We start from the raw sequence: 22,951 nt of genomic DNA on the forward strand, positions 1-22,951 counted from the left end.
CTGAGTGGCTTGCCGGAGTCACAGAGCTAGTAAGTGTCTGAAGCCAGATTTGAACTCACATAGATGAATCTTTCTGACTCTAGGCTTGGCACTCTATCCACTGTGCTACCTTGTTGCTCCAAAAGTAATTACTTAGTCATTTTTGCTTTTTTGGAAATTGGCTTTTGAATGCTTTATTTCAGAGTTCTTTAAAGTATTTAAATAGAGATGGATGTTGGGGCTAAAGGTTTGTCCTTATTTAAAATTGGGCACAACATTTCCCTTGCTTTATTCTTCATAGTAATTTTCTGCAATCTGTCAAATGATTAGGACAGGTATTTACAGACATCTTTTTCAGATGTTCCAAAACTTTCCTTTCCTATTCAATTCTGTTCCAATATCATACTAGTCTATTTCTAATTGCCTGCTAGACATCTCCCCACCTAGATGTGCCCTGGGGATCTTAAACTCCCCACTAAAATAGTACTCATTATCTTTCCCCATAAAACTACCCATCCTCCCAAATTCCTTATTTTCCTTACGTGCAGCATCATCCTTCTGGTCACCCAGTTACACAAACCTGAAATATCTCCAGCTCTGCAGTCTCCTTCACCCCCATATCTAATCAATTAATTGAGCCAATCCAATATTTCAGTCTTTGTTGCTCTCACTTGTATACGTCTGTTCCTTTACTCCATAACAGCTCTAGTTGAGCTTGCTTCACCGTTTGCAGCTACATCTGCAAAAGTCTCCCAATAGGTCTCCCAACACTCATCTTTGCTTTCCAATCTATCCTCCTTATTGCCACTGACCTGATATTGCCAAAGCATGACAGTGACCCCATTGCTCCCTTGCTCTAGAAGTTTCAATGGCTCCCACTGCCTTTAATATGAAATACGGAATTCTGTACTTGGCATTTCAAGTTCTTCACAATTTGTCTGCCATCTATTTTTCTAGGCATGATTAGTCCCCATCATGTAATTTATGTTCTAGCCAGACTGGTCATGTTTATGCTACATGCCCATCTCCTGCCTAGAATGCTCCCTCCCTCCTATCTTGCTCACTTAAAGGTTCTGCTCAAGTGCCATCTCCTACAAGAAACCTTTCCTGACCCCTTCAGTCCTTTGTGTCCCCTGCATTGTTTTTTGGTCCTCTTTGAGTTGGGTCTGACGCTTTGTGACCCATTTAGGATTTTCTTGGCAAACTGACTGGAGTAGTTGGCCATTTCCTTTTCCAGCTCATTTTACAGATGAGAAAACTGAGTCAAACAAGGTTAAGTAACTTTTCCAGGGTCACACAGCTAAGAAGTATCTGAGGCCAGATTTGAACTCAGGAAGATGAGTCTGACTCCAGACCTGGCTCTGTATCCATTGGGCCACTTAGAACCCCAGTTGGATCCTGCAATGATATTGTATATATTTGACTTTTGCTTATTTAGGTATATGTTCTGTATCACCCAGGGGAAAGTAAGCTTCTAGGTCCCAGAAACTGCTTTCTTCTTTTTTTAGTACCTGGCACATACTAAATATCCTTGGACTAAATTAACCTGCCATATCTCTGGGTTTTGCTTTTTTTTTTTTTAATTACAATTGAGGCTAAAAAAAAAAAAAACAAACCCAGCCTTTGCCTATTATATTGTTTCATTTGCTAGAAGAATGATCAATTTAGGTCTATTCTGGAAGAAAACTAAGACAAATCTTGATAGGGACTTCTAAAGGCCATTTAGTGAGGTCCCCTCATCTACTGGCAAGGCTGAACCTAAAAGATCCAATTTATTCCAGGGTCAAACAAATCTAAGACCTTATTTTATATATGTAGCCTAAATATTTCTTGCAGCAATTGAAGGCTTCTTTTCTATCCTAAGTATCATTCATTGGTTTTATCCTCATTGTAATAATCTCTCTACTTTAAAACTCTTTTGTCAAGTTAACTCTCAAGTCTTCTGCACTCCAGATTAAGGGATAGAGCATGAATGACTGTTCTGTATTTTCCTTTTGGGGGGCAGATGGGTGGCACAATGGATAGAGCAGGAGGCTTGGAGTCAGGAAGATTCTGGCCTCAGACACTTCCTAGCTGTGTGATTCTGGGCAAGTCATTGAAGCCTATTCTCATTTGGAAAATGAGCTACAGAAGGAAATGGCAAAACACTCTAGTATCTTTGCCAAGAAAACCCCAAACGGGGCCATGAAGAGTCAGATATAACTGGAAAATGACTGAACATTTGACTTATTAATGATTGAATTTTCTTTTTTGCCCCTTCAAAATAAGATTCAAACCAGGCTAACTACTCTTATGAAAGTCCACTTGGTACCAAGTTAAAAGGATGTTGCAGTTAAGCTGAATTAAGAGCTGTACCAAAATTTGAGAGCTAATTTTACATTTTGTGGCACAGTCTCAGAGGGTTATGAAACATATCTTTTGTGACTAGGAAAAATGACATCTGGGCCACCCAGTGTGATAGTTCAAGTGATTCCTTTGTGATTAAGGGGATACTCTATAGCAGTGATGGTGAACCTTTTAGAGATGGAGTGCCAGGCCCTGCCCCTGACCCATACCCCAGCCTGAGTGGCTCCTCCCCTGAGAGACTGAGTGCCACACCCTGACTGCCCCCCCCCCCCACACACACACTGGAGGTAAGAAGCACTCCCATTGGGCTGCTGAGCAGAGGGGTGGGTGATGAGAGGTGTGTATGTGTAGAGGGGAAGGGAAGTGGCCTGAGCACTCTGATGCCCTCCAGCTCTGTTCTCTATGAGCTGCCCACCTTACAAGCTGTGAGCTCCCATTGGCTGCTGAGCAGAGGGGCAGGGGATGGGAAAAATGTCAGTTATGTGGAGAGGAGGAGGGGAGCAGCTCCACCAAAGTTCCTCTGCCTTTCTAGTAATAAACTCTGGGGGAGGGTGGCTGTGTGCCCAAGGAGAGTGCTCTGTGTGTCACCATGCTCTGCACATTATTGGTTCCCCATCACTTGCTATATAGCTTAAGATTTAAAAAAAAAAAAGCAAATCCTATTTTTATTCAAATCTGTGATCTCATCTGTTTAGGAGGTTTTAATAATACCACTGAGGGGGCAGGCAGGTGGCTCAGTGAATAGAGTCAGGCCTGGACACTGGGAAATCCTGGGTTCAAATCTGGCCTCTGCCACTTAATTATGTGACCCTAGTCAAATCACTTAACCCCAGATGCCATGTCCTTACTGCTCTTTTGCTTATGCAATACCCATACTTGGTATTGATTTTAAGACAGAAGGAAGATAAGGGTTAAAAAAAAACCCCAAACCATTTAAAGGATAATTATAAAAAAAAGCAACAACTAAGAACATTTAAAATGAACCATTTATTAAATCAGACTATTATTCTTAACAGTTACATAAGTTACACAATATGTTTCAGTCAGAATATTTCACATGAAAAAATCGAAATAGGCAGGCAAATAGTACCACACACAATATGTATATTAAGGGTTGGAGTGCCAGGGGAAGGGGGACGGCTAACCATTCAAATATAAGGCCATAATTATTTAAAAACAAACAAACAAAAAAGATAAAAAAAGCTCAAGCATTCTCTTTTCTTGAAGTGTACTCAGTACTACAAACTATAGTCCTTTCTCGGTGAACTCACAGAATCAAGGTAGTGATCTTTTGACAGATTTAATGCATTTCTTGCAATTGATTAAAATGGAGTAAGGCTCATTAACACATACAGCTGCCCTTGGAATTTCAATCTCAGTTACCTTCATTAACTTAAAATTCACAAAGTGCACAATTAAGATGTTAAAAAAACAAACAAAAAAACCTTTGAATTGGCTACTCTAGCAAAAGCTGCCCATGCTTAATACTTAGTGGTCTATATGGACAAAGTATGGTCTTTTGGGAAAAAAAATTGTAAGAAAAGCCACCGTGAAACACTTAGCTTGAAAGATGTGCTAGTTTTCTTGTAAACTGAAAAATGGGATTTAAAAAAAAAGGATTAATGGGGAAAAAATACAGAACGCTAGTCATGATCAACCATTCTCAAAGATCAAGCACCACGGCGGACGTTGCATTCCGTTGGGTCGCATCTCCAGGGATGGTTCTTTACTCCAGCCAATCCACTTCATCAAACTCCGAGTCATCCTCAGAATCGCTGTACTCCACGGCGATCCGGCGGGACAGGATGGTGGCCACGTCGTTCTCGATGCGCTCGTGCTTAGCCTCTTGTTCACGCTGTTCCTCGACTTTTCGTAGCTGAATACCTGGGTGGAGTAAGTCAGAATCATTGCGGGCTCCCGGCAGCCCTCGGGGCTGGGGCCCGGGGGACAGTGGGCTGTTTGGGAGCCTGCCAGGCTGGCTGCCGGGAGCTTTGCCCAAGGCGCCCTCGGCGGCCTCTCTCAAACAGCTCACAGAGCAGGGCCACCGGGTGCCTGGGGAGAGCCGGGTCTGAGCGCCAGGAGGCTAGCCCCGACACCGCCTCGCTGTGTGATCCCGCGCTTCTGCCTTGGAACACACACAGCATTGATTCTAGGAAGGTAAGGATTTAAAAAATAAAAGCTCACAGACCCAAAAGATAAGGCCTAATAGATGAAGAAAAATGGGACTACATTTATGCTGCTGTCTACACAGGTCTGGGGAGGAAGAGCGCGTCTATGGTGCCTGCTCTCGGTGGAGAGAGCCCTGGTCCTGGGATGGGGCCACACCGGCTGTGTGACCCTGGCTAAGTCACTTCATCTTGACCTGCTTCCATTCCCGGAGAGGAATGTCTCCCAGGGGCCACTCTCAGACCCCGCCCAGAAAGCCCCGGGGCAATGCCTTGGCGCCTGAGCAACCGAACATGCCAACTCTACAAATGTGACTGGTCTTCCTGCCCAGAGGCCACCTCTGTTAAGGATCTATTTCCCTGGGCTTTATTCTCGCTAGTACTGCAGCAGGGAGTGAGTGCCACACCTGAATCTTAGCAGAAAATTAATAATAATAAGTAACAAAGTGGCCATAGAAATAGGATTAAAACAATTCTTTTTTAAACCCAAGCCCTCTGTCTTAGGATCAATTCTTTTACTTTTTTTAACCCTCACCTTCCACCTTAGAATCAATACTGTATATTGATTCTAAGGCAGAAGAGCGGCAAGGGTTAGGCCATGGGGGAGAAGTGATTTGCCCAGGGCCATACCACGATTAAGTCTGAGTCCACATTTGAACCCAGAACCCTGTCTCCAGGCCTGGCTTTCTATCCACAGGGCGGCCAGCTGTCCCGGCATCAGTCCTAAGACAGGAGAGTGGTAAGGGCTAGGGGAGTGGGTTACCGGGCCCTTCCCAGGGTCCCAAAGCTGCTGTGTCTGAGGGCAAATTCAAACCCAGCCCTCCTCAAAAGACCCCAAACAGGCCACAACTGTGTTTAAATAAGATTCAAAGACAGAAAGATGAAGCATAAGCTATTTTCTTGGATTCTTATAAAAAAGAAATGTGGAGGAGGAGGGACGAGGCTTTGCAGTTTCTATTTCTTACACAGAAGGAAGAGAAAGATGCAGCGAGGAAACAGATCCTAAGCCTGCTAAGAGGCCCCACAGGGCAAGGATGCACACTAAGTTTCTGCCTTTGATGGCAGCTCGAGCGGGGGAGGTGCAAACAGCAGGGAGAGAAGGGCGGAGTCTGGAAGGGGCGGGGCCAGGACATTCTGTACCCAAACATAGTTGGCTTCTCCCCCACAGGCTGCCAGGATGGAAGCAGCCCAGGCATCCTCCTCCTCCTTAGCTAGCCTTCCTCTTGATCTGTCAGGCTTCTAGAGCTTTCCCCGTGTCATCCTTCTCAATCCTCCTGAGCCAGGGAGGCAGGATTTGAACTCAGGGCCACTCTGCCAGGAACATGGTACATGGCCAGTTCTGGCTGACTTGGGTTGCTGGCTTATATGTCTGATTTAAATACTGCCTCCTAGTGGCTGATGGCGCCCTGCCATCGGCCAGTGTAAATTCAGTTTCAGTCATGACAGACGGGTGACCCCATTTGGGGTTTTCTTGGAAAAGCCAGGGATGTTTGCCATTTCCTTCTCTGTTGCATTTTACAATGAGGAAACAGAAGGTCCAGGCCTGACTTGCCCAGGGTCACACGGCTGGGAAGTGTCTGAGGCCAGATTGGAACCCAGGACCTTCCCTCTCTGGATCTGACTCTCAATCCACTGAGCCACCCAGCTGCCCTCGTGGGAAATGAATCTTTAAATCTAACACTGTGTCCTTTTTTGGTCAGGGTTAATAAATGGGCATGTTCAGGGAACTCTGCAGTGGTACAAAGTGGAGGAACATGCTTGAGGACAGCCAATTAAAAAAAAACAAAACTTGACAGGTCAGCCTAGGGGGCCACATGGGATAATAGGAGAGCCAGCGAAAGGTGGAACTCATGATGCCAGAATCCAGACATGCCAAGTTTTCTGCCTCGGACATCCTGGGCTAGTCACTTACCTTCCGTCCGCTTCAGTTTCCTGGACTGTAAAACTAGGATAATGGAAGCCCCGGGTCTGGCCTAGATCGGTTCTTGTTAAGATACCGTGTTCCGGGGAGGGCAAGGCAGAAGGTAACAAGGGTCAGAGTGGCAGCGCAGGAGGTACCAGGGGTGCTGAGGAGCTTGTGGCGCTGTCCAGCGGGGCGTGCTGGGCCTTGGGCACAGGAAGATGCCTGAGGACAACTGGAGGGGCCTGGCGCTGCGGGAGCCCAGGAGGAAATGGCCCCTGTTTCAGCGTCAGGGGAAGCTGGGAGGTGGCTACAGAGGCAGGTTGAGGTCGGAGGCTTGGAAGTACTTAACGATTAAGAGCCATCTAGGAATGGGGTCGGCCCGGCAGGGGGTGGGATTGCTAAAGTCAAAGATGCCCTCGTCAGCATGGCGGGGCAGATCCTTTTTGTGGGCTGGACTATGGTTCCTTGTGAGCCAATGGGCCAGACTGACCGTGAGGGGGCACAGACACCTTGGTTCTCGGCTAGAGATGAAAGCAAACAGGACTCAAGAGACTTGCCTAGGGCCACACAGCTAGTTTGAACTCGGGTCTTCCTGACCCCGCACCACCCAGACGCCTCCTAGGCAAACTGGTAGATGAGAAGGCTCTCACACCGTGCAGATGGGAGAAAGGTCAGAAAGCGTTGCATTGGGCACCGGCTTTATGGCGACACCTGAAGAGCCAGCTTAGTGACTTAGCAAGACCCGCCGGTCCTCTGACCAAGGAGCACGGCGGAGAGAGCGCCCCCTGGGGGCTGAATCAGAGGCGCCAGGGGGAGAGCTTACAGAATGAGGGGACGACCTGGCTGAGTGGTAGCCCGAGGGGGCGAAGCTGGGGGGTTGGGGGGGAGAGGGAATCTACACTGACATTCATAACCCGAATAATAGAAGGCACACCGCTATCTCTAAGTCTAGCTTTTGAACAACGCCGCATCCTCTTTTTTTTCCTTAAACCCTTCCCTTAGGTCAAAGAATCTATACTAAGCGTTGGTTCCAAGGCACAAGAGCGGGCAGGGCGAGGCGATGGGGGTGAAGTGACTCGTCCAGGATCACAAAGTTAGGACTCGTTAGAGGATGAATTTGAACCCCAAACCTCCAGTCTCGGTTCCTCAGTCCCACTCGACGCCCCCAACCTTGTTTTCTACGGAGAAACAGGAAATCACCTTTCCGTATCGCTTCTAGAAGCACGCTCCTGGCATCGCTTATTACTGGCAGGGTGGACGGATGGCGCTTCGGCTCGGGAGCAGGAACAAGTTGTGACGGAGGGGAAGGCGGCATTAACGGAACGTGAGGCCCGGGGGCAGCGGAGGGGGGCGGGTGAACTCCGGAGAGAGGATGAGAAAGAGCTGCGACGGGGACCGGGGACGCCGGCCGCGCGCCGCCCGGCGGGGGCAGGGGCGGCGGCGGGGGGGGCGGGGGCAGCCCTTGCGCTTCCCCTGGGGGCAGTGGGTGGGCGGGCACAGTTTCACAGGCGGGGGCAGCCCTAGTGGCTGGCGGGGAGGGCTGCACCAGAGGCGGCGCTATCGGAGGAGGAGCTGGGTGAAGGACTCCAGGTGCGATCTGTAGAGGAGCTGGCGGGGGCGGCACTGCTGGAGCCGGAAGAGCAGCAGCTGGAGGTGGAGGTGGGGGAGGTCCTGGAGGGGGAGGGGTTGAAGTCATTGAAGCTCTTAATGAAGTAGTGGACAAGGCAGACGGAAGAGGAGGTGGAGGAGGTGGGGGTGTGGGGCTCACGAACACCGCTGTTCTGCCTGTGGCTGGAGACTGCGGCCGGCTTTCTACCAAGCCTGGAGCAGAGCTGAAACAACAATGATATGCCCCAATCAGTTAATAAAAACAGAAAATCCAAAAAAGACTTCCAGCGCATTAATCAACCGGTATCGTTTTCCATCAGTAATAATACCTACAGGTTCCTCTAGAGACGTGAGGAACGGAAAAGGAGACGGGTGAGTGTTAATCATGGTACCAGAGACCACGAGCATAAATCACGTAAATGTGAGGATGAATCCTTGATGATGATGATTTCACATTCGCCCCTTCGCATTTACAAACTTTCCCGTAGGTTCCTGTTGGCAACTCAATTCTGCTATGTCTGCGCTGAATTTGAGTCACCGCAATGGATTAAGCCCGCCCTGGGACACAGTACATTTATGCTGTTACCGTCTCTGTAGAAACCCTGGTGGCCAAGCTAGGACTGTGTTCCATCCTATTTCTGTGGGCCCAGTGTGTGTATTCTCAATTAAAGCAATGCCACTAATCCTCTGCCGAGTTTGGTTGGACACATTTACAAGAGCCACAGACCTTCCCAAGGATAGAGCTGGGAGTGAACGAGAACATTCATTTGTACGCTAATTTGGAATGCAGGTCATCTTCCTGTGGAAAATTTATAATTTGTTAGATGTAATAACTGAGGGACTGATTTAAGCTTCAAAAATCACTTGAGAAAGATTAGGAAAAGGATCTCGTTTTCTGCTCCCAATCCTGAAGGTCCTTTTCCTAACACTTATTGACAACCATCACCATTTATCAGTTAATTTGGCTTGACTTCCATTTCTTGGTCTTCTAAAAGTGTACCCTTCTGTTTTGCCCTTCCTTAGCCAGTGTGTTATTATTCAGATGTATTTGGCAAAATTCTTAGTAAGAAATTTAAGGAGGTTTGTTTTTTTTTCCTCCCAATTAGGGTAAAGTTCTTCTATTTCAGTATTTTCCTGGGGGGGAAAAAGCAGCAGCTCTTCTGAAGGGAAATAATTACCCATGTACTTAATTCTGTTACCTGATACAAGTAGGTGCAGGTTTTCCATCTCCTGCTGCATGCATTGGAGGAGGTGGGGGTGGCTCATGTGGTCTCACTAAGACCCTTTCCTCAGCTCTGTTTAGAAGTTCACTCATCTGACTAAAGGGTAATGCAGAAAGTGAATAAGAGGCATCCATATGATCCGCATATGCCTGAGGTCTAAAGAACAGAAAATATTTAGTACGTTAGTATCTCATTTTTGCAGCATCATTGGGAAATGAGTTATTCTTTCTTAGTGACAAAACTTAAAAAAAAAACAATTTTGTTGGAAACCATTCTAATATATAGGATATCTCAAGAGACTTTTTCATAGCATTTCATACTGCAAGGAATATTATGCGCATTACAAACTTCCCTGCCTTCTTAAAGTGAACACATGAAACAACCAGTTAAACATTTATTCAGCACCCACTATGTGCCTGACCCTGTGCTCAGGGCTGGGGATACAAAGAAAGATAAGACAGTCTGTGATGGTCTTTGCTCTTCTTTGCTCCAGGTCATTATGATGATCATCACAATACATCTGTGTCTCTTTCCTTTCTGTTAGCCATTCAATACCAATGTAATTATTCTAGTTCAAGCAGTTCTCTTCCCCTTCTAATTGTCTATGATCAAAGATAGGAGGTATGGGAGGCTTTCGGAGCTTTGTGCAATTCTACTAGGACCACTGTAATGCAACAAAGCTCCAGGTTTGCAGTAAGAGAACCGAGATTCAGATCACAACTCAACTATTTACTATTGTGTGAACTCAGACAAAACTGGGTCTCAGTTTCCCCATCTAAAAAATAAGAGGTGAGCACTAGAGGGTCATTTAGGTCCCTTTTAGTTTTTAGACATGCAAGCTTTAACATGCATGCTTGCCTACAAACATTCTCAGGTCTCCTAAATCCTAAAAAGCCTTTTCAGCCTTGATCCTTTTACCCCATCTAGTTATCACTCTGTCTCTCCTCTCCCCTTCACATTATTAGCTTAGAAAAAGTCATCTATGTTTGCTGCTTCCACTGCTTTATAATTTACTCTTTAACTCTTTTAATCTGGCTTTTGCCACCAACACTATACTGAAATCCCTATCTCAAAGATCTTTAATGATCCCCAAATGGGCTTTTAAAAATCATCCTCTTTGATTTTTCTGCAACTTTTGACACTGTTGATTACTCCCTCCTACTGAATATTCTTTCAAGCTTTAAACTGGGAGACATTCCTACTAACCTCTTCCTGCCTCTTTTTATCATTGGTCTGTTTCCTTCTCTAGTTGTTCTTCCCTACCCCTTCAGGTAAGAATTTTCTTGGGTTTTGTCCTTGACCCTCTTTTCTTCTCTCTCCCTCTCCATTTTGTCCTCTGATAATCTTAATAAAGTCAATAATTACAGTATTTCTAGGTCTTCTCATCTGAGCTCTAGAACCAAACCTCTGGCTGCTGATAGGACAATTCTAAGAATCCCAGAGCACCTCAAATGCAACATATCCCAAACCAGATGTGTCAATTTTTCTTCTAAATTTCTTTTACCTTCTGCTTCCATCATTTTATTGATGGTGTCACTATTCTCCCAATCTCCTATGCTTGAAACCTGGGCAAAACCTATAGCCGTATCACTTAAAAGCTTCTCAGGGTCTCAGTTTTTTATATGTAAAGGGGGAATAATACTGATGCCATATCAGAATGTCCCTCAACTGGCCTGTAGGATGCCTCTGTGTTTGTAATGTTTGCTGCTTTCCAAGGAGAAAATGAACATCTGCCTTTAATGAATGTTTTTATGCCTTCCCATCTACTTTGGGATCTTGCCTCCTCTATTATTCCCTTTCTTTTACTCATCTTTGGTTTCTCAGTATTCATTACTTCTTTCCCCATGGCCTACAAATATGATCAGGAGATAAGATTGCAGAAAAAAGATATAGAGCTGTACGGGATTTCAGAAATTATCTAGTCCAACCTCTTCATTTTAAAGATGAGAAAACTGAGCCCTAAAGAGGCAAAGTGACTTGCCCAAAGTCACACTGGTAGTGTAAGAGGTAGGATTTTCATCCAGATCTTCTGATCCCAGAACCAGTGTTCCTTCCCTGTACCATCTGCCTCTTTTCTCCATTTTAAAAATAAACTTTTCTTAACTATTTCCTCAAGCTATTATTCATTCTTTTTTTTTTTGTAGCTAAACTCTTAGAAGAATCTATACTTGTTGCTTTCACTTTTTCACATCCTACTTTTTTTCTCAGCCCCTTGCAGTCTGCTTCATTCCATGACAGAAGGTGCTTTCTTCAAGTATACCAATATCTCCCTCAATGTTAAATTTTTTCAGCTTTCCTTTCACTAAACCCAGAATTCTTAACTGGGATCTGTGAACATTAAAAAAATATATATCTCAATAACTGTATAGTAACAAATATAGTCTACTTTCTGCATTTAAAAATTATTATTTTTTCAATCTATACCTTCTGTTTCAGAATCAATTCTTCTTTGTCTTTTTAAACCTTTATCTTCCATCTTAGAATCAACACTATGTACTGGTTCCAAGGAAGAAAAATAGTAAAACTAGGCAATGAGGGTTAAGTGACTTGCTCAGGGTCATACAGTTAGGATGTGTCTGAGACCAAATTTGAATCCAGGTCTTCCTGACTCCAGACCTGGAGCTCTAGCCACTGTGCTACCTAGCTGCTGCTCCCATTTAATAATATTCTGAAAAGGAGTTCATGGATTTTGTTTCTGCCAAAGAGTTACATGAGGGGAAGGTACTAACAATTCTCTTTCTGTAGAAGGTGGCAAATGAACTAAGGCTTGAAGTGACTCTCTGGGAGGTGGCAAGGGTGAGGTGAGAAAATCTTCCAAGCATGGGAAGGGAAAAGGGGGAATCTAAGCTTAGAAAAAGAAGATGGAACAATGTGTGTGAGAAACAACAAGGAGGCCAATATGGCTTGACCATGAAGCACGGGGAGGAGAGTAATTTGTAAAAGACTAGATAGGGGCCAGATCTTAAAAAGTTTAAATCTCAAACAAAGGAGTTTATATTTAATGCTAGAGGCCTAACAGTGATGCTGGGGAATTTGGGGAGAAAGGGGAGGTTGAAATAGACTTACTCTTTAGAAACAGCACTTTGGAAACAGGGCAGAGGATGGATTAGAATGGGGAGAAGCCCTGGGGCTGGGGGGGCTAATTAGAAAGCTATTGCTGTGGTCCAGGAGATAGGGATAAGAGTGGAGAGAAGGCAATATACATGAGATACTGTGGAGGTTTAAAAAGGACAAAATTTGGCAACTGCTTGACTATAATAGCTGAGTGAGAATGAGGAGTTGAGGATGTACAAGGTTCTGAACATGGTCACTAGACTGGTAGTGGTACATTTAAGAGGAATAGAAAATTCTGAAAAAAAGCTAAGTTTTGGGGAAAAGATGAGGTTGGTTTTTTTTTAAAGACAATCTGAGTTTGAGATGCCTCTGGGACATCCATTTAGAAATGTCCATTAGGCATTTGTTGGTGATGTGTGACTGGAATTCACAGAAAGACTAAGTTTGGATATATAAATTTAGGAATTATTAGCATAGAATATGAAACAGGGTCTCCTCAGGCTACCCATTGGCCAGGGTCCTGTATCCATCCCTGTGCTCACTACAGCAGTCAGTCAGTCACCTAACATTTATTAAGAGCCTATGTTTTAATAGGATGGGACTGTTCTAAGTGCTGGAGATACAAAGATAGGTTAAAAATAAACTCCCTGCTCTCTAGGAGCTCATGTCTCTGTAATCCCCCCCAAGATTTTTTAAAGAGGGTCAAACTCTAAGAGATACCTCTCTCCTCCTCCTCTTAGAATCCTTCAAATCTCAGCTAAAATCTTGTCTTCTATGGGACATCTTTCCTAATCTTTCTTTATACTAATGTTTTCCCTTTAAGATTATTTCCTATAAGTTTATCTGTATATATTTTGCTTGCATATAGTTTCTTGCATGTTATCCCTCCCACCTGCCCATTAAACTGTGAGCTCCTTGAGAAGAGGGATTGTCTTTTATCTTTGTATCCAGAGTCCTCAGCACAGTGTCAGGCATACAGTAGGTACTTATTAAATGTTTGCTGGCTCATACTTAGAATTACTACTTTTATACTCATATTTGCGTAAGAAGACTTATAAGGTAACACCTAAAAAATATAAGGAACCTTGGTTCAAACTGAGAGGCTGGGCCATTAGCAACTTCACTTGGCTTATGTAAGGGGTTCACATCATCTTCTGCAAGCTCGGGTCCTTGGGCTAACTTTTGCCATTCTCTCCTCCGGTCATGGGGTGCCCTTGGCACTTTTTCTGGTTCGAGAGGTCGATCTAGATTCTTCTGCTATAACAGAAGTAAGGAAACAAAGCCAAAAGCAAAAAGAACAGAAATTTACAAGAGGTCATAACAAATCAAAAGAAAATGTTCAAAATCCCATTGAAAATTGTAATATCTAGGAACCCTCTTAGATGTTATAGCTAACTTGCTGAGCTCATTCTTGACTATCTGATTTGTAACCCCCAGATTCCTGTCATATTTAAGCCAGAATGTGACTTTGTTTCCCTCATACAAACACAATGAGCCTTTGTTTTTGATTCTACTAAATGAAAACTATTTCCCCATCAGCTGGTTATAGTGCCTGGAATTTCTACTCTTAGAAGTGCCCCTTCATTTCCTTCTTAAATAGACATGTACATGTAATCTGTTGAGGAGGACAAGCAAGTATCTAAACATATTAAGAAGAATTAGTTGATGTGACAAATTCATTGCAGAACAAGGCCTTCTGAAAACCAAATACAGAACAAGTAAAATTTCAGAGCACAGCATTTCTCATAAAGTTTTTGGTTTCTGGACCCCTTTGTAGTCTTAAAAATTATTATGGACTCTTCAAAGATCTTTTGTTTCTGTGAGTTTTATCTATTGATATTTTCTACATTAGGAATTAAAACATCTAAGGAAATTTATGAAAACAGTTTTGATCCTGCAGCACCCCTGAAAAGGTCTCAGGTACCCTAAAAAGATACCTGCACCTTACTTGAGAAACTGTGACACAGGGGAAGGATCACAAGGTACTATCTGACCCCACTGGAAAGAAGGAGTTAGATAATACTTTGAAGACAATGGGAGCAGAGAAAAGATTAAAGGGCAGGGAGAAAAGCAACAGAAACAAAGTTCCTGTTCATAATTTTGCCTCAGGTTGGCATTGATTCCTTCTACTCTCTATATTTTCTATATTTGTGGAAAAAGAATTGAAGAGAATCCACACAGCCAGAAGCTTTAATTAATAATTATTTTCATTCAACTTTCTTTTGTTTTAACATTAGTAATTTGCTCTTCTAATCCAGCTTTTATCAGAAAAAAGCAAATGTCAGTAAAGAAGATTTATATCAGAGGTTTAGTTAAAATAAAACTAAAAAACCTCTCTGCCCTATCCCTACTCTTGCCTGGCCTTCTTAATGAGTCCAAGAACTCTGTTCTGGTCTTGACTATTCATCATCTTCAACTGTACAAAGACTGAGACAAGATTCTCAATCATCAAAGAAAGATTCAGTTATGTCCCTGCTTATTAAGATGGGACTATTTATATATGTGAGATTCTCAGTATAGACTCAAATAAAAAGAGCTACTTAGACAATCCAGAAAATTCAATAAATTAATGAGAATACCTCATCCTTAAATCTTAATAAATCAAGGCATTCTTGTTATTCTATGATTTACCAAAATTTCCTTTGTTAAATTTTTCCATTTTTTTTTAGTCTTACTAACCTATACTTCATGGACAAAAAAGGAGAATCTCAAAAGTACCCTAATCTCTTAATAGAATTTAGAATTACAGAGTGTAGATGACTCTTAAATGATATAGAAAACTTGTCTTATTTGTCTTATATGCTAAATTTGTATTATTGGTTTGCTATTGTTACCATATTGGAACAGGAGCCCCCAATTGCCACTTTCCAATGTGTCTGTCACTTTTCAGAAAGGAAAAAAAAAAGGTGTTTTAAAAGACTCATTTGCATTCTTTAATATCCCCTATGTAGTTGAAAAGATCATATTTGCCTATATTATTAGCTTAAAATGTTAAAGAGAATGGTATTTCATATGGGCATAAAAAAAAACCCAGAATAAGGTAAAAAGAGCTGATTTTTAAAACTCTGTTGGAAATAAAATACCTTCTGCTTTCTCTTTTCCTTCCTTTTGTCTTCGGTGTCTTGTATCATTTTTTCTTTCCATAGATCAAAGAAATATGAAGGATTGGTATAAAACTTCAAACCTTCTTTACCATCATCTCTGAAGTAGAATAATTCAGATAAAGCACATTTTAGAAAACAGAGTATAATCATAACATAACACTAAGAAGCAAGGAGAAAGAAAATTATTGAACAATTATACTAAATTCAACCAATTTATACAGATAAACTATTATATAGATAAAACTATTGTTTTATTTTTCAAATAAACCAAACATGAAATAAGGGAAATGATTGCTTTAGTACAAGGCAATACTAAATCAGACACTCTAAAACATCCAATACACCGGAAAAACAGTGGAAATAGGAAAGGTATTTTAAAGCTTAATCAATATTGTTTACTATAAATATTCAATTAAACATGGACAATTAAGACTTATTTCCCCATACTAAATATTTCTTATAAATGGGACAATTGGGATTTTCAAATAGTACAAAGATGATTTTTTTTTCATACAGGATGACAACGTCTTCTGAAATCAAGAACTTTAGGATATTCTATTCCAGTATTCTAAATTTCGTTAATCTTTCCTCTAAATAAAGAAATCTGGTTTCTACAAGTCAGCTAAACAGGAACATTTTCTAATGTTCAGATTTAAATACCCAGTTTTTAGTAATTCTGGATATAATTTGGCTTAAGAGAAAAACAATATTTGGAACAAATAATCACTCAATGTGTCATATGAAAATATTTTCAGTGGTATTCCAGAGGTGAAAAAACACCAAATTTTAAATGAAAAAAAAAAAAGAAAGAAAGGTTAATACCTTCTCATCAAGGGTAAATTTGTCTTTGTTTTTTTCTTAGTAACCACCATGACTATAGTTCACATACATAATAATTCTGGTCTACTGAAGTACTTGGGTACTAAGGAAAGGAAGTGAGAAACCTTTCTAAAGGGATCATTGAAGGAATTTTATGAAGAAAGTTTCTACGAATAAATTTAAGTTGATATTAATTGCTCTTGTGGTGGGAGTAAATTTGATGAAGCTTATTTAGTAACAGGTCTCCTTCATATTGCCACTTACCTGTAAGGAGTGAGTATGTTGAGAGGTGGAGGCTGTTCACAAACATTGTAAGTTTCTTGTAATGGAATTGGCAAAGTCTTTCGGTCAAACAGCTGTTGATCTTGGGTTGTAGAACTCCGGAAAGCTTTTCTCATGGTGATATCTTGTAATGACACTGGAATAGAAAGACAGAATTGGAGGATGATCAAAAACTTTATTTTATTTTATAACAATAACTAAATACATTTTTAACACACCCATATTTGCTTTCTGGGCAGTGTAGTTCGGTAAGCTTCTTGTATTGTTTTAAAGTTTAATTACTATCAGAAATCATCCTTATAACTTAGTTTTCTAATTGATAAGGACCAAACCTGTCTTTTCTTCTCTTGTTCAATGATTTCTTATTCTTTAAAATTTCATCTATTGTTCCACACCCCTACGCCCCCCATCTAATCTTGTTCTGATTTAAGTCATTGGTGTCACTCTAGATATTTTGTTCAACTCCCCTTCACAACAAAAGCAATTAGTTGAATATCTTTATTATTCTCTTGAGTTCTATTCAAGTATCCCTTTCATAGTTGGATTGTTATTTTAAATTAACTAAATATACAAAAAAGGTCACTTTCATGAAACTATCTTAAGCTTGGATAAGGGTCCATTTGTAGGAATGGTAATGACATCGTTATTATGAAACGTGATACTATAAATAAATTTGGTACAACAAGAGTTGTTTTCTGGCATAAGATGCAAAAACATGTTTATACAAATATACAAATACACATATTATATGAATATAAACAAGCTCTTTGAAAACAGAGACCATGTTTTCTTATTCCTATCACTCACAGTATACATGTAGTTGTTGTTTTGTCATTTTTCAGTCATGCCTGACTCTTTGTGGCCCCATTTGGGGTTTTCTTGGCAAAGATAATGGTGTTGTTTCTGATTTTCTTTTCCAGCTCATTTTACAGATATGGAAACTAAAGGCAAACAATTAAGCACTCACCCAGAATTAGTATCTTAGGTCATATCTGAACTCAGGTCTTTTTGACTCTAGGCCTGGAGCTCTAACCCTAGCCATCTAGCTGCATATTTATATATAATGAGTGCTTAATAAATATTTGTTGGTTAACTGGAATTATACCATCTAGTTGAGTACTACAAAATGCCCAAATAAGAAGGAACACAAAAGAACAGGCAAGTCCTGATAAAAAATTCATCTAGTGACTAGCAAGTGATAACAAACAAAACAAAATATATATATGCATGCCATTTTCCTTAGAGGGAAAAATGGATGTAGTAGACATAGGGGCAATGAAAAGATGTTCCCTTATTCCCTTTATATTAAAGTTTCCACATTAAAAAATTGCTAGGTCTGTAACTTGGAAAGTATAGTTGATCATAGTTAATCTGAAAAATGTTTTCTTTTAAAATTACTGCGTTTTTTGAATGTTTAAGCAATTTTTATTCATTAAATTCCAATGAAAACAAATAGTTACCTTTTTTATAATATAATGTAATGGAACTTTACAAATCAGCATGGCCCACAAAATGCATGCATTTCATTTAGTGCTATACTTGTAAATATTTTTAAACATGATGATTTAGTTCAACAAATATTTATTAAGCACCTATAAGGTGGTCTGATTCCTCTTCCCAAACATGAGTCATTTCCAGAGTTTTTAATATATTCACATGATGAATGAAATAAATTATGTACATAGCAAAGCAAAAAGGATGCCTTTTGGAGGTGTAATTTCAACTTTTTGTAATTGTAAACTTGACGAACAAATATTTATTAAGAACCCATAAAGTGATCTGATTTCCCTTTTCAAATACCAGTCCCTTTCAGAATTTTGATTATATTAAAATGATAAATGAGATAAATGCATACATAAAACAAAAAGTATACATTTGGGGGGCATTGATTTTTTGTTATTGCAAACTTATTTGCAAATTTTGTTATTGTAAAGTTGAAAAACATTGAGAGAAATTAACATTTTTCCTTATAAAAACAAATGAAAGAGGTATGAATGTGAAATTGTGAATCTTTTTTAAATACAGATATATGTATGCATTTATGCTTAAAACATTAATTCAAAGTTGTTCTGCTTACCTGAACATCCCTCTGAACTTGCCTAGTAGTGGTTTTCATTAAGTAAAAGTCACATTAAATAACTAAGGGAGGGCTGGACCAATTTATAGCTTCATCAATGGCTTCTTCCAAACCATGCCACCCATACTAGATCATCTTCCTCACTTTCCTTTCACCGGATCCTGAAAGCTGCCCTTGAGACTCCAAGCTCTGATAAGTGAGAATCTGCTTTATTTTGCTCTGAATTAGACTCATAAGGCCATTTCCAAACCATGCCACAGCTCTAGTACTCTCTCCCTTCATGTGTTGTCTTTTCTCATTAAAACGTAAGCTCCTTGAGGGAAGATATTATATTCTTGACATATCTATATCCCCAGTGCTTAGCACAGTTGATAGCACAAAGTAAGGGATTACTAGACATTAATTAATTAGCTCATTTATGTGCCTGACTTCCAACAGCTTCTCTAACAATTGTCATTTTCTTCTTTTGGGCTTCTTTGGCATTCCAGTGGCTTCTGACCTTATTCCACTGAAGCTGCTTTTCCCAAAGTGACCAGTGCTAAATCCAATGGCCTTTTCTCAATCTTTATTGTCTTCAACTTCTCTGCTTTTGTATTTCCAATGCTTTTAAGGAAGTCAGCTGCCTCTATCTCTTGAATATCAGACCTTTATCAGAAATAACTGCTGCAAAATCAGCTTTTAGTCTCCCTCTTGTCCACAATACCACATATTTTCTAAGAAAGCTATCTATGTAATCTCCATCACATGGTGATGACTTGCTACATTTGTCAGGACTATATTATGTATCATTAATAGGAGAAAGGAATAAATGTGTGTTAATATTTCTAACAAAAGAACTATAAAAATTTCTACCTATGTATATCTAAAATTGACATACTTGCACTTATAGTTTCAAATGTAGAAACTCATACCATCTGCCAGAACTGGAAAGTCTAATACACATTTATCATTATTATATAAGAGTAGTTATCAATAGTGACTTTGCTTTATACTATATATATTTATTGTTAAAATTCTTAAGATGTTTTAAAAATACATTTTAGGTTGCCTCTGTGAAAATATAGCTAAGGGACTTCTGGGTTAACATGGCTGCAATCTAGACGTGAATCGCTTCCTCTCCCCGGCACTGAACAAAATAGACTACCTCAAAAGAGCATAAAAATCACCTTTGGAAGAACAGAGGGACTCTCCAGTACCCCAAAGAAATGAAGGTACGTGGGGCTTGAACATTTCCACACTATAAGGAGGAGGAAAAGCTAGCACAAAAACGTGAACTGGGCCTCCCTTCCCCCCCGAACCCCCCCCACAACAAACCAGAGTAAGATATCAGAGCAGTCACTGGGACAGCGAGTGAGTGAGGAAAATCTCTGTCTGGGGGGCACACCAGGGTCCCTGGGATCTAAAGGCTGCAAGGAAACGACCTCTCAGGGAGGTTTCATGGGAGAATCCTGCGCTGAGCAAAGGGGCGCCTGCGCTGAACACAGGGGTGGTTGCGCTGAGCAAAAAGGTGGCCATGCTGAACACAGGAGAGGTTTCGCAGAGCAAAGGGGAGGCCGCATGGAGGAAAGGGGCGGCCACGCTGAGCACAGGGGCCTGCGCTCTAAGAAACCTTGGAGTCTGGGAAGAACTAGTCTGAGGCAACCTAAATTCACAGAAAACACGCCCATATCACCCAGACCCCAGACCAAAAAGGAAAGAGGAATAAAACCACCAAAGGGATGGCTCACATGGCCCAAAATCAAGCCTCCAGGAAGAAAGAGAAAAAGGTGACTATTGAAAACTTTTATGGCCGGAGTACCCAAGGAAAAGAAGAGAAAGAGGATGAAATCCAAATAAAATCAAAACACGCCTCCCAAAATGGAAATTATCCACAAGCTCTGGAAGAACTCAAATTGGGTTACCCACAAGATGGAAACATTCTGGAAAGAAAAATGGGAGAAAGAGATCAGCAGTCTGATAGAAAAGAATTCATGACAGGAGAAAGAGCTGGAAGCATCTAATAGAAGGGCAGACAAAGCTGAAAAGCAAAACAAGTCCCTAACAACCGGAATTAAGCAACTGGAAGACAGTGAGCTTGCAAAACAGCAAGAATTAATAAAGCAAAGCCAACAAATTAATGAATTAGAAGAAAACACAAACTATCTCACTGAAAAGGTCACAGACCTGGAAAACAGAGGAAGAAGAGACAACGTGAGAATTATTGGTCTGCCCCAAAAAAACAGAGATAAACAAAAACCTCAATGCTATACTACAGGAGATTATAGAAGAAAATTGCCCACATGTTCTGGAGCAAGGGGGCAAAATAGAAATAGAAAGGGTTCATAGAACACCCTATATACAGAATCCCCAAAAGACAACCCCCAGGAATGTAATTGCCAAATTCAAGAGCTTCCAAGAAAAGGAGAAAATCCTACAAGAAGCCAAGAAGAGGAGCTTCAGATATAGGGGGGCTCCCATAAGGATCACACAGGACTTAGCAGCTAACACACTGAGAGACCACAAAGCATGGAACACGATATTTAGAAAGGCAAAAGAGCTCGGTCTCCAAACAAGAATCAACTACCCAGCAAAACTGACTATATACTTCCAGGCGCAAGTATGGGCATTCAACAAAATAGAAGATTTCCAAGCATTTGCTAAGAAAAGACCAAAACTTAGTGGAAAATTTGATATCCAAGCACAGAAAGCAAGAGAAACATGAAAAGGTAAATATGAAAGAAAGGGAAAAGGAGATAAATCATATCTTTTTGTTTAAGTCAAACTCTCTTCTATAAGGACTACATTTATATCAAATTATGTTTATTAATATATGGGCAAAATGTATTGTATAACTCTCAAAAATTGTATGCACCATAAGAGTAGTTAGAAGAATCATGCATAGGGAAAGATTGGGGCATCAAGAAGATTTGGGGAAAGGGGGGGCAAAGAAAAGAAAAGGGAAGGGGGGAAGCGTCGACAATACTAAGATTTACTTCAAGAAATAGGGGGAGGGGGACTATATAGAATAATCTTTCCCATACAAAGATACACATGGGAAGGGGAGGGGAAGATCTCTCATATGAGGAGAGGAAGAGTGCATGAAGTGGTATTACTTAAACCTTACTCTCAGTGAAATCAATTCTGAGAGGGAAGAACATCTAGATCCAGTGGGATCCTGAATTCTATCTTATCCAACAGGGTATGAAAGAAAGGGAAATTAAGGAGGGAGAGGGGAGAGGGAGTATAAAAAGGGAGGGAAGGAGAGGGGGTAGGGAAAGGGAGCATTAAAAGGGAGGGGCTAGAAAGGGAGGGAACTAGGGGGACTGACCTAAAGTAAATCACTGGTTCAAAAGGATATAGCTAGGGAAGAAAGGTCATAGCTAGGGGAAGATATCAAAATGCCAGGGAATCCACAAGTGACAATCATAACTTTGAACGTGAATGGGATGAACTCACCCATAAAACATAGACAAATAGCAGATTGGATTAGAACCCAAAACCCTACCATATGTTGTCTTCAAGAAACACATATGAGGCGGGTTGATACTCACAAGGTTAGAATTAAAGGATGGAGTGAGACCTTTTGGGCCTCAACTGATAAGAAAGAAGGCAGGAGTTGCAATCATGATATCTGACAAAGCCAAAGCACAAATAGACCTGATCAAAAGGGATAGGGAAGGTAAATATATTCTGTTAAAAGGGAGTATAGACAATGAGGAAATATCACTAATCAACATGTATGCACCAAATGGTATAGCATCCAAATTTCTAATGGAGAAAGTAGGAGAATTGAAGGAGGAAATAGACAGTAAAACCATATTAGTGGAAGACTTGAACCAACCACTATCAAATTTAGATAAATCAAACCAAAAAATAAATAAGAAAGAGGTAAAAGAAGTGAATGAAATCTTAGAAAAGTTAGAGTTAATAGACATATGGAGAAAAATAAATTGGGACAAAAAGGAATACACCTTCTTCTCAGCACCATATGGCACATTCACAAAAATAGATCGATCATACACTAGATCACAGAAACATGGCACTCAAATGCAGAAAAGCAGAAATAATAAATGCAACCTTTTCAGATCATAAAGCAATAAAAATATTGATCAGTATGGGTACATGGAAAGCCAAATAAAAAATTAATTGGAAATTAAATAATATGATACTCCAAAATCGGTTAGTTAGAGAAGAAATCATAGAAACAATAATTTCATTGAGGAAAATGACAATGGTGAGACATCCTTTCAAACCTTATGGGATGCAGCCAAAGCAGTACTTAGAGGAAAATTCATATCCATGAATGCATATATTAACAAATTAGGGAGGCAGAGATCAATGAATTGGAAATGCAAATCAAAAAACTTGAGAACGAACAATTTAAACCCCCCCCAGAAGAAAACCAAACTAGA

At 40.8% G+C, this 22,951-nt stretch overlaps 1 protein-coding gene and 1 long non-coding RNA gene across 8 annotated transcripts in view; one reads left to right on the forward strand and one right to left on the reverse strand.

The window, feature by feature from the left end:
• LOC107651471 (uncharacterized) overlaps nt 1-22,951 on the forward strand; it is a 148,809-nt gene that overhangs the window by 47,882 nt on the left and 77,976 nt on the right. The window lies entirely within an intron of this gene.
• Nucleotides 3,294-22,951, reverse strand: part of WASF1 (WASP family member 1) — a 130,147-nt gene continuing 110,489 nt past the window's right edge. For 6 of the 7 annotated variants that reach the window (XM_007484430.3, XM_056818668.1, XM_056818666.1 and 3 more), the window contains 6 exons: nt 16,466-16,619; nt 15,362-15,479; nt 13,363-13,535; nt 9,201-9,380; nt 7,594-8,225; nt 3,294-4,209 (listed from right to left, as the gene is read on the reverse strand). In XM_007484430.3, coding sequence (XP_007484492.2) covers nt 4,052-4,209; nt 7,594-8,225; nt 9,201-9,380; nt 13,363-13,535; nt 15,362-15,479; nt 16,466-16,619 — 1,415 coding nt within the window. In that variant the 3' untranslated portion in view covers nt 3,294-4,051. The remainder of the gene's footprint in view (nt 4,210-7,593; nt 8,226-9,200; nt 9,381-13,362; nt 13,536-15,361; nt 15,480-16,465; nt 16,620-22,951) is intronic. The other variant, XM_056818667.1, reaches the window with a different exon arrangement.

Source organism: Monodelphis domestica, chromosome 2 (assembly GCF_027887165.1).
Source record: "Monodelphis domestica isolate mMonDom1 chromosome 2, mMonDom1.pri, whole genome shotgun sequence".
NCBI lineage: Eukaryota > Metazoa > Chordata > Mammalia > Didelphimorphia > Didelphidae > Monodelphis > Monodelphis domestica.